At 41.6% G+C, this 15,062-nt stretch overlaps 1 protein-coding gene and 1 long non-coding RNA gene across 4 annotated transcripts in view; one reads left to right on the forward strand and one right to left on the reverse strand.

Annotated features, from left to right (window-relative positions):
* Window positions 1-15,062, reverse strand: part of LOC127000002 (uncharacterized) — a 69,547-nt gene that overhangs the window by 37,267 nt on the left and 17,218 nt on the right. Inside the window, exon 2 of the long non-coding RNA XR_007753686.1 lies at window positions 3,596-3,652. This is a non-coding gene — a long non-coding RNA (uncharacterized LOC127000002). The remainder of the gene's footprint in view (window positions 1-3,595; window positions 3,653-15,062) is intronic.
* The window catches only part of LOC127000000 (uncharacterized), a 78,526-nt gene that overhangs the window by 33,625 nt on the left and 29,839 nt on the right, over window positions 1-15,062 (forward strand). For all 3 annotated transcript variants that reach the window (XM_050863363.1, XM_050863364.1, XM_050863362.1), the window contains exons 5-7: window positions 5,705-5,896; window positions 8,057-8,233; window positions 11,053-11,226. In XM_050863363.1, coding sequence (XP_050719320.1) covers window positions 5,705-5,896; window positions 8,057-8,233; window positions 11,053-11,226 — 543 coding nt within the window. The remainder of the gene's footprint in view (window positions 1-5,704; window positions 5,897-8,056; window positions 8,234-11,052; window positions 11,227-15,062) is intronic.

Raw genomic sequence — 15,062 nt, forward strand, 5'->3', positions numbered from 1 at the left:
TACACAAAATTAATACTACATGAAAAGCACAGTTCAAACGCTTATTTAGTTGAAAAAGAACCATAATTAATTCATCTCATAATACTCCTCAACACAATAGCACGGCAGAGACTCCCTACCCACCTACCTACTCAGCAGACCCACAACGTTACGGCCCCCACGAGGCTCACACTAACTCGCCATTAATGTAACCAATGTATGTGGCCCACCAATCGCGCCTGAATTAGTGGCGATCATTATGAATTACCGTGAATCATTGTGAGTTGCGGTGAGCCATTACCTTATCACAAACCACAATAATTGGTGAGCGTTATCAGACTGTTGATGTATGCGACTGAGTGTAGATATTATAAATTTTTTTACGGTAGGCGATAGAGGGCAGAAAAGAAGTAGGAAAAAAATACTTAAAAGGGATACAAAAAAAAGAAGAAAAAATACTTACAAGGGATACAGAAATATGGATACAGAAAATCTCACTACATCGCTGCTCAGGTAAAAAGGATATTAGAAATCTGCCCAAGAGAGGGTTAGAGAGACGGCTAGAGAGACGGCAGGCCTTCTTCCCACCATGTAATAAATATGGTGTCTAGACTGAAATTGGTGCCGTCCATAAGATACATAATTATTCATCCGCAGTGACTGACAGATTGATTATAGGAGTGACTTAAGCTCCAAAGGGGACGTTTATAAGCAAGCCAATCCCTGAATAGTAAATTCAAAAGGGAAAGGCTTCTTAAACTTAACCTAACCTAACCTAACCTAACCCCAAACAGATACTTTAGGTCTCAGAAAATTCATATATGCTTCCTTACCAAGGAGACTTTCTATGCAACAAAGTGAGGTCATTTTTTGTTGATTTGTACCATAAGATGCTGGCTATCATGTGTTTGAAATTTTCTTTACCTAACCTAACATTACAAAACCCAGAACAGTTACTATAGGTCTTGACTATGAAAAATCAGTTATGCTTCCTTACTAATGAGACTTTCCATATAACAAAGTGAAGGCTTTCTTTGTTAATTTATGCTATAGGTTTCTGGATATCATGAGTTTCAAAATTTCTTAAACTTACCCTAACCTAACAAAACCTCAAACAGTTAATATAGGTCTTGACTCAGAAAATTCATGTATGCTTCCTTACTAAGGAGACTTTCTATTCAAAAAGTGAGGTCATTCTTTCTTGATTTATACCATATGGTGCTGGTTATTATGTGTTTGAAGATACCCAAAATTTAACATAACAAAATAAAACCCCAAACAGTTACCATAAGTCTTTACTCAGAAAAAAAATAATATATGCTTCCTTACTAATGAGACTTTCTATAACACACACACACACACACACACACACACACACACACTGATTAGAGCGCTGCGCTGCCAGGCTTCACGGTCTGAAAGGGCGGCGGTTCGAGCCCGCTCAGGCCGGATTCTTTCCGTTGACTATGAGTGGTTACTGTCCTCACTTGAGCAAGGGCGATGGGGTGTGTGGTGTGTGAAATCCTGGCAGTAGACAGAAATAAACGATAAAGAGCAATTACTCACGTCGGGAGGGTACCTGCTGGCGATTAAGAGTTTAACGCGTGATCAGGCCGTGGTGGAGAATTAAACACACACACACACACACACACACACACACACACACACACCACAGAGAGAGAGAGAGAGAGCAGTCGCATACACAGAGGAGGAAATGCCACCAAGACAACTACTATGTATTCACAAAGACATACTTACGTGAATACAAATACCAATCCCATTCCTCTCACTCTCTCTCTCTCTCTCTCTCTCTCTCTCTCTCTCTCTCTCTCTCTCTCTCTCTCTCTCTCTCTCTCTCTCTCTATCTCTCTCTCTCTCTCTCTCTCTCTCTCTCTCTCTCTCTCTCTCTCTCTCTCTCTCTCTCTCTCTCTCTCTCTCTCTCTCTCTCTCTCTCTCTCTGCCTACGCATATAAACGGAATCAATACTAAGGGAAAATAGTCACACTCTTAAGATAGGCTTTTCCGGCACTTGAATCCCGAATAAATAAATTTCCCCTTAAAGTAAAGTTGCCGGGGTATCAAAGAAAGCTCTCATTTTAACACGATCACCATGCTATTATGGAGCTATTCATTGAAATGGCGCCCGGGGCAGAGAAGTCTTGTTTTTGCATACTCTTAGCTGAGGACAGCGGCGAGGTGGAGGAGAGAAGAGGACGGAAGGATAGGAGGGGGAAGGAATGAAGGAAGGAAGGAATGAAGGAGGCGTGGAGGAGGGTAAGGAAATGTAAGAGGATTGACGGCTGAGGAGGAGGAGGATGAAATAGAAGGAAAGCGAAAAAAATGAAGACGAAAAGGAGGAGGAAAAGAACCAGGGTAGAAATGAAAATGCGGAAGTATGAGAAGAGAAAGAGGGAGAGGCGGGGAAGCAAAAAATGGGAAAAATAGAGAAAAAGGGGTGTCGGGTAGGTGTGTGTGTGTGTGTGTGTGTGTGTGTGTGTGTGTGTAATAATAATAATAATAATAATAATAATAATAATAATAATAATAATAATAATAATAATAATAATAATAATAATAATAATTTTAATAACAATAATAATAATAATAATAATAATAATAATAATAATAATAATAATAATAATAATAATAATAATAATAATAATAATAATAATAATAATAATAATAATAATAATAATAATAATAATAATAATAATAATAATAATAATAATAATAATAATAATATACACAAGGCAAAGCGACGGAAAGTATAGGTAGAAGCCAATATAGTAACGTTATTAAAGAAGCAAACTGCATATTGGCTTATTGGAAAACCCTTTGGCACACACACACACACACACACACACACACACACACACACACACACACAGACACGCGCGTAACATAAGTTTTCTCATGCATACGTACATACACTCAATTCACATACACGCACATAAACATTCCTTGGACACGAACAAACTCCCACATATGAATACACAAACATTACAAATCTCGCACTCTTTACACTACAAATCATTTTTATTTTGATTATTACTATTTTTACGACCACTACTACAACTACTACTACTACTACTACTACTACTACTATTTCATACATCATTACTGAATCATTGTCGCCATCAATTGTTCGATTCTGCGTTTGTTCATATTGAAATTAATCTAACATGTTTTTTCTACGTTGAGTGCTAGTTCATTTTTTTTTCTTTCTATTCAGGTATTTCAAATTATTTTCATTTTTCAGTTCCGCAGATCCGAAAGCGCTGACAAAATATATTACGCATTTTATTTAATTACGTGACCGAAAGGAAAATAATCCATGGCAAAAATAGGAGATTAAGCCGGAAATTGCATGAAATAATTGTTTTTAGAAGCGAACACGTCTCTCTCTCTCTCTCTCTCTCTCTCTCTCTCTCTCTCTCTCTCTCTCTCTCTCTCTCTCTCTCTCTCTCTCTCTCTCTCTCTCTCTCTCTCTCTCTCTCTCTCTCTCTCTCTCTCTCTCTCTCTCTCTGTTCCTCCACCTGCTTGCTGAAAACCCTTTCTCGAATGACACAAAAATAATTACTTGTGGTTACGTAACAGTAATAATGCATGTACTTACTTTCCACGTCCAATGCCCTGTGCGGTCCTGTCCTTCAAGTTAGTATTGTCCTTGCCTCTGAAAAATACAAGAAATAGCACCATTAGTAAAAGAAGTTTGAAAAAGACGAATTATTACGAGAAGTTTGTTGAAGTAGTTTCCAGGTCAAGATAAAATTACATAAGGATTCAAAGTGTAAAGATCCGAGGTGATATGCAAAACGTACGACCTATAAACCCTCGATCAGGGAGTTGAAAAAGTGCCAATCGGTGACTTTAAAAAGAGAACAGTCAGCTTAGAGAAGAAAAGAACGAAAACGGAGTCATTGATTTACTTTCCCACAGCAAGGGATGTAGTTCAAGGGGATAAAAAAAGACCCGCTAGACGCTACTCCGAGCACACGAAAAAGGAACGAGAGGTCAGATGAGAGGTTAATTTAGGATGAGGAGGTGTCCTGATACTCTCCTCTTTAAAGTCGTACAAGAGCGAAGCTTAAGAAAAAATAAAACTATAACAAAATTGGATTAGGCACAGGTTGTCGTTGATATAATTTCTCACACTGAAGCCGCTTAGCTCCGTCCCGCGGTGATGCTTGACGGGACACCTGAGTGGAAGGCAAATTACGCTCGCCAGGTGAGGGGAACCAGCCAGGTGAGCGGCGCTAACCGGATGTCGCGCCGGTCTGCTGGCGAGGGTCTTAATCTGCTGCCAGGAGGCTACTTAACATGATACACTATTGCAACGGAAATCTGCGTTGTAGCAAAGCGCATAATTGAAATATATATATACAAATTTCGCACTACTGTAAATTCTTGGATATTTTTGTCGTTCGTTTTCTAGTGGTTGGTTTTCCTCCTCTAAGTCCCTCTAAACGTTTATTTCTTCCCTACAATATCCTCCTCACCATGTGTAATTGTAAAAAAAAATATACATCTCTTCAGCCTTCCTTCAAAAATGTAAATGTATAAACCTGTATTTCTCTCTTTCTCACCTTTTAACCTGACTTCATTATCTAAACACCCAGTCTCTCTCTCTCTCTCTCTCTCTCTCTCTCTCTCTCTCTCTCTCTCTCTCTCTCTCTCTCTCTCTCTCTCTCTCTCTCTCTCTCTCTCTCTCTCTCTCTCTCTCTCTCTCTCTCTCTTATAATCCCTCTTTTCTACTTTCGTTTGTTTTAATTCCACCCCACAAAGACTAACTGATTACAAAAAATCGTCTTCCAGTCTGGAGCAACACTTAGCAGGCTTTCTATTTTCTTACCCAATATTCTGTGGTTTGGTTTCTTCAAATATTCCACCATTCTGCTCCCAATCCAGCTGCGTCTTGCTTCTCACTTTACTCTCCTCCCACACGCTCTCCTCTCAGCCCTATCTATCTCCCGTTACCAACAGCCTCTTACCTCTCCTTCCTTTTCTCCCTCATGCAATCAATTTCAGCTTAAACCTCTTTTTGTCCCTTTCCCTCCATCTTCCGCATTTTAACACTCTCTCTCTCTCTCTCTCTCTCTCTCTCTCTCTCTCTCTCTCTCTCTCTCTCTCTCTCTCTCTCTCTCTCTCTCTCTCTCTCTCTCTCTCTCTCTCTCTCTCTCTCTCTCTCTCTCTCTCTCTCTCTCTCTCTCTCTCTCTCTCTCTCTCTCTCTCTCTCTCTCTCTATGTGTCATGTTCTTTTCCCTATCAATCTTACTTTCCTTTCTTCATTGCTATCCTACTTACATTAACTTCTTCTCTAAGTCTTCTTCTACCTTTCTCTTTTATTAATATTTTTTTACCTTATGCCTCTCACGTCTATAACATTGGTATTATACTTCTCTAACTACATAATACCTTTCTTTTATAAATTCCTTTTTCTCTTAATCTCTTCCAAACAACGCATCTCCTTACCCAACTACATAACTTCATTTTTCTTTCATTTTTCTATCATATTTCCAATCAACTCCTCTCTTCAACCAACTATAACACCCTCACTTTTTACCGTTCCTAATTCTCTTCATCTCTTATAATTAACTCATCTCCTTTACACTTCCTCCATATTTGTTTTTCATCTCCCCTTAAGTAATCTAAGTAATTGTTCCATTCAAATATTTTTTCACCATTATTTAACCCTCATTTTTTCCTCCTCTTCTTCTCCCCTAAGTGTACTGCACCGACCCGCCCGTCATCCCCAACGCGCGGCACAACGGGAAGGAAGGACAGACCCGCTTCGAAGTCAACCAGAAGCTCCAGTTCTCCTGCTACGAGGGCTACACGACCCGGGGGTTCTTCGAGGCCAAGTGTCTCCTCTACAACAACACGATGCAGTGGTTCGGCCCAGAGATCGAGTGTGAACGTGAGTTGTGTTGGGTTTGTGTCAGGGTTTGGGTGTGGAAGTCTGGGTGCGATGTGGGTGCTGTGGGTGGGTGAGTGTGGGTGGGTGTGTGGGAGAGGGAAGGGGGAGGCGTGTGTGTGTGTGTGTGTGTGTGTGTGTGTGTACATTAACGCTGTATCTAATCTCCCCGTCCTTTGTTTTCTTGTTTCGTTCATTTGTGTGTCATCCTCTTGCGCTGATAACGGCACAATGGAAGCAGAAAATAGTGTTTCTCTCTCTCTCTCTCTCTCTCTCTCTCTCTCTCTCTCTCTCTCTCTCTCTCTCTCTCTCTCTCTCTCTCTCTCTCTCTCTCTCTCTCTCTCTCTCTCTCTCTCTCTCTCTCTCTCTCTCTCTCTCTCTCTCTCTCTCTCTCAACCATCAGCTCTTGAAACACTAACCACAACCACCAATACCACCAGCAACAACAACAACAATAATAACTTAACCTCTCCTCCTGCACTTTACTATCTACTATACCTTTTTGGGGTTTAATAATGTTAAGATTAAGGATGTAATAAATGTGGGATAGGATACCATGTTTATTTTTATCTCTGTTCTTTCCTCAATAATGCTCAGTTCTCTTCGCCTTTTCTTCTCCCACCGTTTAATCTTTCCGACCCTTTTCTTCTCTTCTGTTCATTTATCTAACCTTCTCCTGTTTCTCTCTATATATGCTTCCCTGTTCTCTTCACCTCGTGCAGCGCTGCCTTTCCTTCTCTACTAAACTAATTTATCCGACCCTTATCTCTGGTAATTGAAAACCAACACATTGCGAACATGTTGGTCTATTATTTTCCCGCTGTATTCAGTATCAGTTCGACCGTTCCTGCCACCACAAACAACATCAGTTGCAAGAGTGCTAATGCAAATCCCGTTCATGCCTTGCCTAACTTCGAAATAAATACCGAAAAAGTTGTATATGCACTACGATCGCTTAAAACAAACATAAGTCCTTGACAAGATAATTTTATGTATCCTAACCTAATGAAACATACAAAAAGCGAGATTCTCAGTCCTTTTACATCCTTATTTAACATGTCCTTGCGAAATACCATAGTCCCTACCGATTGGAAGATGGCTCTCTCCTCTTCAACTACAGTACCTAACCTACTTCTGCTCCTCTCTCTCTCTCTGTATGCTTTCCTGTCTTTGTTACCTGGTGCAGCCAATTACCTTTCCTTCTCTCCTGAGCTAATCTATCCAGCCTCTCATCTTCATCTACCTCACTCCCTCCTGTTCCTCTCTCCATATGCAGATCCAACTCTTCTTCTCTCCATATCTAATCTATCCATCTCTTCCATCTGTCTCCCTTGTTTTCACTACCATTTATATTATCGTCTCTTCTCTTCCTCATTGTTCTATCCCTCCTTCCCTCCCTTCCTCCGGCCTTCTCATTCCTCCCGTCCCTCCCTAATGCCTTCCAAGATTCCTCGTTGATTTTTTCTCTCTCGTTTCTCTTATGTTTCCTCCGATACTCCTCCAAGCGAAGAATGTGAACTTGATGGTTGAAGAATGAGAGAGAGAAGAGAGAGAGAGAGAGAGAGAGAGAGAGAGTCAAAGAGAGAGAGAGAGAGAGATAGAGGAATGTGTGTGTTTTGAAGACTCTCTCTCTCTCTCTCTCTCTCTCTCTCTCTCTCTCTCTCTCTCTCTCTCTCTCTCTCTCTCTCTCTCTCTCTCTCTCTCTCTCTCTCTCTCTCTCTCTCTCTCTGGGGAAATCTCTGAGAAGCCTTCTCTCTCTCTCTCTCTCTCTCTCTCTCTCTCTCTCTCTCTCTCTCTCTCTCTCTCTCTCTCTCTCTCTCTCTCTCTCTCTCTCTCTCTCTCTCTCTCTCTCTCTCTCTCTCTCTCTCTCTCTCTCTCTCTCTCTCTCTCTCTCTCTCTCTCTCTAACACACACACACACACACACACTAAAAACCATCGCTAGCTTCAAAAGGGTAATTAAAACTACACATAAACACATTCCAGGGAAAACAACAAAGAAAACAACGGCGAGAAAGAATGAAAGAAAATAAAAATCCAAATTAGAAAAGACACTAAACCATCTTCCTCAAGCTCACTCTACCTCTTTATTCACCTATGTATTCAACTATCTATTCATCTATCTCTCCCTTTAACTTTCCATTGCTCTCCCTCCCCCACCCAGCCAAGACGTGTGGCGACCCCGGTGATATCCTGAACGGCGTCAAGGAGGGCAACTGCTTCACCTTCTCCTGCCGCGTCACCTACAACTGCCGGCCGGGCTTCGAACTCGTGGGCGCCAACAACTACTACTGCCAGCACGACGGTACCTGGCGGCCGAGAGAGCTGCCCGCCTGCACCCGTGAGTGTTGACTATGATTATTAGCAGAGTAGAGGTAGTGTCCCGATGCTCCTCAGAACCTTTTTTTTTTTTGGGGGGAGGAGGGCTAACGCAGTACCTATAATTAAACTGTCGGCTGTTTTTTTTTAGAATATCCAAGTGGAGAAAAATTAAGACTTTATGCGCTCTCTCTCTCTCTCTCTCTCTCTCTCTCTCTCTCTCTCTCTCTCTCTCTCTCTCTCTCTCTCTCTCTCTCTCTCTCTCTCTCTCTCTCTCTCTCTCTCTCTCTCTCTCTCTCTCTCTCTCTCTCTCTCTCTCTCTCTCTCTCTCTCAGGGTTATACGCACCAATCAAGAGAGAAGGAAGAGGAAAAACGAGGAGGAGGAGGAGGAGGAGGAGGAGTTTATATTACCTATGCTCATAAGCTAGTTTTTATCAATAACGTAATTCTAAAATGATGGTTCAATCTAGAAAGTCATTATTATTATTATTATTATTATTATTATTATTATTATTATTATTATTATTACTTGTGGTGGTAAAACAGTAGCTATTGCAAGAGTACCACCAACGTTATTAATAATCCTCTTGTGAGCTCAACCCTTCTCCTCCTCCTCCTCCTCCTCCTCCTCCTCCTCCTCCTCGCTGTACTCCGAGGGGCACCGTATTAATATGAGCCTCGCCTCCTGCATTACTCCACACCGCCCCTCGCCGGCCTTCAGGAGACTTTCAATTTTACGCGATTCGGCCCTAGATTAGTTTCCAGGACCGGCACGTGCGAGATATTACTCAGGGCTCAGATTATTATTATCTTTTGGTTTGCTTTTGTATGCCCCGCTGTATTCACATTAATTTAGTAAGTTAAGATGTATGTATTTTTCCCGTAGAGTTTTCGCGGTTATGTTTTTTTTTTTTTTCCGTTGTTATAACAGTGTATTTTTGTGATATTATGTAATGGAGATTATTTTTTTTCTCTTTTTTAATTCATGGTACGTAACTGTGTGTGTTATTTTAGCGTCCCTCATTGGTGTGTTTCCTGTGATTTATTATGAGGCGAGTTGTCATTTCCATTTATATTGAATGTGACAATTTTTTTTCTAGTTTTCAACGATTTTGTGTTCTCGTGTATTAGAGACTTCCATTAACCATTTTTTTCTCCTCAGCAACGAATCAAGTATTTATTTTCTTACTAATATGACAGATAACTCTTCCAACGCATCCGAATTATTCCTTAAGAGTTCAACCGCTATGCCAACGCCAGTATCGTAAATTTCCTTGCTTAACCTATGAATCTCATGCCGATTTCTCTCCTTTTCACCTCCATCTAACCTCCTTTCTCTCACTCTTTCGATTTTTCACCCCTTTCTTCCATTTCTCTGCTCCGATTTTCTCTTACTGCTCAAACACTTCACGACTACTCCATGACATATATATTCTGTCGTCAAATTCCTTTTCGCCGTGAATAGTTTCCTGTGCAATTATCTTCGTTTAAGTATTTTTTTTTTTGCTAGAATATTTCGTCGTCATTTCTATTCCTCATCGCAACTAGGCAAATATTTTTTTTCGTATGACTACATTTCAAAAGATTTTTTTAACACAAAACTAATCTTCCTTTTAGATTTCTACCGTCATAGCAAAGCCCTACACCAAAATCATAAATTCCTCACTTCCAAAGGTTTTTACCCTGCCTTGCGAGCACAAATTTCCTCATTGCTATAAAATATTCATCACCTTATCAAAAAGTTTACAATTTTGCCTTCCACTTCGACCTAGCGTTTTCCCCTTTATTCTTGATACTCTTTGTTCTTCATTTTACAGGTTTATTTTTTTTTTTGCCACTTCTGTGCAAATCTTCCCTCTCTATCCCCTAAAAGTCGACCAGTTTACTATTTTATTCTACCATTTCACCCTAGAATTCACCCCTTTACCCTAGATATTCCCTGTTCCTCGCTATACTTTTCCGGTTACTTCTACTCAAACCACCCCTTTCTGATCAATAAGAGTGGACAAAGCTATTATTTTTTCCTAGGCCTACCATTCTACCCTAGCATTTTATCCTCTACTCTAGATACTCCCTATTATTCGTTTCACTTTTTTTTCTTCATTTTTCGCAAACCTTCGCTCGCCACCTCCTAAAAGTAGACTCCAGGGAGGCAAGGGAAGGGCCATAATTTATTCATTGGCTTTTGGTTCCTTTTACAAGACTCATTAATGTGTTTACTTCTTTTTCCACACACTCATTACGCCTGATTACAGTTGAGTCTTACATCACCACCACCACCAATACCACCACCACTATCACCCACCATCACCATTACCACTACCACCACCACCAAAACTGAGGTAATTTTTTTCTATCGCTTTCTGTACTAATATTATCCTCATTTTTTTTTTTACAACAAAGGAGAAAGCTCAAGGGCACACAAAAAAAGGAAACAATAATAAAAAAAAGCCCGCTACTCCCTGCTCCTATTACTTTCTACTACCGTCACCACCACTAATAACTACAACCATAAACACAATAGCTACTACCACCACTACCTAACTACCATCATCTATATCCCTACCTTTCCCTCAGCTACTAGTAACACCATGAAGGAAAATGTGCAAGGAAAAGGAAAAAGTGAAAATAGTGTATGTTCTATTTATCATGCAAAGAGGAAATTACAGCTTACAAAACGCATCAAAAATATAGAAGACCAAAAATATAAACCAGTACCACACACACACACACACACACACACACACACACACACACACACACACACACACACACACACCACCACCACAGTCAAGGTCTCCACCACACACTTTGCATTTCCCACCCGTTTCTCCCTCCAGCCGTGCAATGCGACATACCAGAGAACCCTGAGAACGGCAAGGCCATCTTCATCGCCGTCTCGTACAACGCCGTGGTGTCCTACGAGTGCGAGTACGGCTTTATGATCGTCGGCTCCCCCACGCGGCGCTGCGGCCCGGACAAAAAGTGGAGCGACGTTGAACCCAAGTGTAAACGTGAGTTGTGGGTTCCAATTCCCTTCGACACACAGCTAGCGAAGTCGTCCCTCTCAGCTCCCCTTCCTTATATATTTTCCTCCTTCTCTTTTTCTATTTATCTGTCTGTTTCCTTTCTCGCTTTCTTCGTTTTTGGTCTCTTCTTCCTTGTTTCTATCCATCTATTCTTTTCTTTCGTGTTTTTTCTCTTCCTCCTTCCAACATCGTGCTGGGAAGGAAGGAAGGAAGGAAGGTTTATATTTATCTATTTGCTGTTTTTCTCGCTTTCTTCGTTTTTGGTCTCTTCTTCCTTGTTTCCATCCATCTATTCTTTTCTTTCGTGTTTTTTCTCTTCCTTCTTCCAACATCGTGCTGGGAAGGAAGGAAGGAAGGTTTATATTTATCTATTTGCTGTCTTTCTCGCTTTCTTCGTTTTTGGTCTCTTCTTCCTTGTTTCTATCCATCTATTCTTTTCTTTCGTGTTTTCTCTCTTCCTTCTTCCAACATCGTGCTGGGAAGGCAGAAAGGAAGGAAGGTTTCTATTTATCTATCTGTTTTCTTTCTCGCTTTCTTCGTTTTTGGTCTCTTCTTCCTTGTTTCTATCCATCTATTCTTTTCTTTCGTGCTTTCTCTCTTCCTCCTTCCAACATCGTGCTGGGAAGGCAGGAAGGAAGGAAGGGAGGAGAAGGGACAAGTTTAAAGGAAGGTGGTTTAACATTCTCCCTACGCTTCAGTCCCTTCTTCCTTCTATCTATCAATCTCTTGTTTTCTTTCTTGTTCACTTCCTTCCTTCCTTCTCACGCCACAATAAGAAGAAAGTAGAAGGGACATGTTAAGGAAGGTGAACTGACATGCTCCCTTGATTTCCGTCCTCTTCTTTCTTCCATCCATCTCTTGTTTTCTTCTTTGCTTCCTTCCTCGCTTTCTACCCTCCTCCTCACGCCGTGCTAGGAAAGAAGGAGAAGGGTCAAGTTAAGGAAGACGTTTGACATGCTTCCTTAAATTTCGTCCCTTCTTCCTTCTGTCTCTTGTTTTCTTGTTTTCTTCTTTGTTTCCTTCCCCGTTTTCTACCTTCCTCCTCCTCACGTCGCGCTAGGAAGGAAAGAAAAGGGACAATTTAAGGAAGACGTTTGACATACTTCCTTAAATTTCGTCCCTTTTTCCTTCCTTCTGTCTCTTGGTTTCTTGTTTTCTTCTTTGTTTCCTTCCCCGTTTTCTACCTTCCTTCTCCACGCCGTGCTAGGAAGGAAAGAAAAGGGACAAGTTAAGGAAGACGTCTGACATACTTCCTTAAATTTCGTCCCTTTTTCCTTCCTTCTGTCTCTTGGTTTCTTGTTTTCTTCTTTGTTTCCTTCCCCGTTTTCTACCATCCTCCTCACGTCGTGCTAGGAAAGAATTAGAAGGGACAAATTAGGGAAGGCAATACATGCTCCCTCAACTTTGGTTCCTTTTTCCTTCATTCTATTTATCTCTGTCTTCCTTGCCTTCTTCCTTCCTTCTCCCCACGCCGTGCCGGGAAGGAAGGAGAAGGGCCAAGTTAGGGAAGGCAATTTGACATGCTCCCTCAACTCTGCTTCCCTTTTCCTTCATTCTATTTATCTCTGTCTTACTTGCCTTCTTCCTTCCTTCTCCCCACGCCGTGCCGGGAAGGACGGTAGAAGGGTCAAGTTAGGGAAGGCGTTTTGACATGCCTCCTCAACTTTGGTCCGTCCCTTCTTCCTCCTTCCCACGCCGCGGCAGGAAGGGAAGTTTGGGAAGGTGATTAGAAGTTGGCCCTCGACTTTCATCCCTCCCTTCGACCGCCCTAGAACAGAGTCACCTCAAACTGTGGGTATTATTCTTTCAGTCATTTTTTTTTGGGGGGGGGGGAGAAACGGGATGGAAGTGGGTCTCCTTTTCCTTCACCTCCTTTTCCGTTCATCCTTTTTTCTGTTTTAAGGAAATGCGAGAAAGAAGAAATGGAGAGGGTCTTTTTCCTGCACCTTTCTTCTTTCATTCTTTTTCTGTTAGAGACAAACAGGATGGAAGTAATGGGAAGACTCTTTTCCTCCGCCTTCTTCCTTTCTTTATTTTTCTATTAATGGGAGACGCGGGATGGAAGAAATGAGGAGTTTCCTTTTCCATCACCTTTCTTCCCATTTTCCTTCATATGGCTACTCAGGTAAAAGGAATAGAAAATGGGGAAGAGGGTGGTGGAAGGCGGACTCAAACTCGCTCACCCCAACTTTCTTGCTTACCTTCCTGGCTTCCTTCTTCCTGCAGTGGCTATAAAGGCAAGGGAAGGAAGGAATATATAGGGGAATGGACTCTGGACCCTTCCTACTTAACTTCTCCTCCTCTTCATCCTTGCGCCGGGAGAAAGAGAGCAGGAAGGGAGAAGAAGGGAAGTCTAGTCCTTTTTGCCTTTCTTTCCTTCGTTCACCTTTAACCTTCCGTTCAATGACTGGGTTATAATGGCAGAGAAGAAATATGGGAGAAAGGACGGAAGGAAGGAAGGAAGGAAGAAAGGAAGAATGGAAGGAAGGAAGGAGGACACGTGAAAGCCTCTCCTCATTCATCCCAATCTCCTTCCTTTCCTCCCGTGCCTAGCGGAAGCTGAGACGGATGACTTGAAATAAATGAAAACCAATATTATTTTCCTACAGCACATAAAAAACAACTAAAAATAAACTTCAGGAATGCTCAATATAAAACTACAAAGAATAAACCAGATGACACCAGGCACTGTGGTGTTATATTACTGTTGTTGTTGTTGTTGTTAGTGTTGATGAAAATACCACCAGTTTTATATCACTCTTTCAGGTCACTCTCACTTTCTTTTCCACCTTGTTCACCTGTCCACACACCTGATAATACACCTGTCCTTGTTGTTGTGATTGTTGTTGTGTTGTTGCTTCTAAAAGTTGTTGTTAGGTTGTGAGATGCTAAGTTACTGATGACACCAATATCTATTACTACAACTATTACTACTACTACTACTACTACTACTACTACTATTCAGCAAAGGTGGTAGTGTGTTAGTATTGCAGTGTGTCACCCTTCCTGTGCCTAAGACTCACTGTGCACCCTTCCCCCTTCACACACACACACACACACACACACACACACACACACACACACACACGTAGAATCAATGTGTTGCAGCTGTGTCATCACCCTCTCGGCTCTTTCTATTTTTTTTTTCTCCACCGGCTAACCTTTCCCCGACAGAGCTAGGACAGATGAATCAATGAATGCACAGGTAGACAGACAGGCAGACAGGTAGAGATTATTAATACAGGTGAAATGACAGGAATCACACATGAATGAGGCTGATAAACAAGAGAAATATGAAGCAAATAGTGAAGAGTGTATAAGTTGGATAGGTTTTCAGGCTATAGAAGATTCATCCACTTGAAAGACAAGAGATGATGGGGTTCTAATCCTATACTTAATCGGTTTGGATTCCTCTTCTTCCCTTCTTGGGTACGTTTACGAGAAGCTGAGTCAGGTGGACGAGACAGATGAGGAGGAAGAGCTGGAGACGGAAGAAAAGGATTAAGAGGGGGAGGAGGAGGTGGAGGGAAAATGAATACCTTATGACAGCAAACTCCCCGAGGGTTCCGATCCCATAGTGACCGCGGTATGAAAGGCTGTGACCTGGAGATATCCCGAAGGTGGCGGCCTTTCTCCTACTTCCTTCTTCTTCTTCTTCTCCTCCTCCTCCTCCTTCTTTTCCTCCGTCCGGTCTTTCTTCTTTGCTCCTTCACCTTTCATTCTCATCTTCGTCCTGTTCTTCCTACGCTTCCCCCTCCTTCATCTCTCTCTCTCTCTCTCTCTCTCTCTCTCTCTCTCTCTCTCTCTCTCTCTCTCTCTCT

The sequence above is a fragment of the Eriocheir sinensis genome, chromosome 17, assembly GCF_024679095.1.
Source record: "Eriocheir sinensis breed Jianghai 21 chromosome 17, ASM2467909v1, whole genome shotgun sequence".
Taxonomy (NCBI): domain Eukaryota; kingdom Metazoa; phylum Arthropoda; class Malacostraca; order Decapoda; family Varunidae; genus Eriocheir; species Eriocheir sinensis.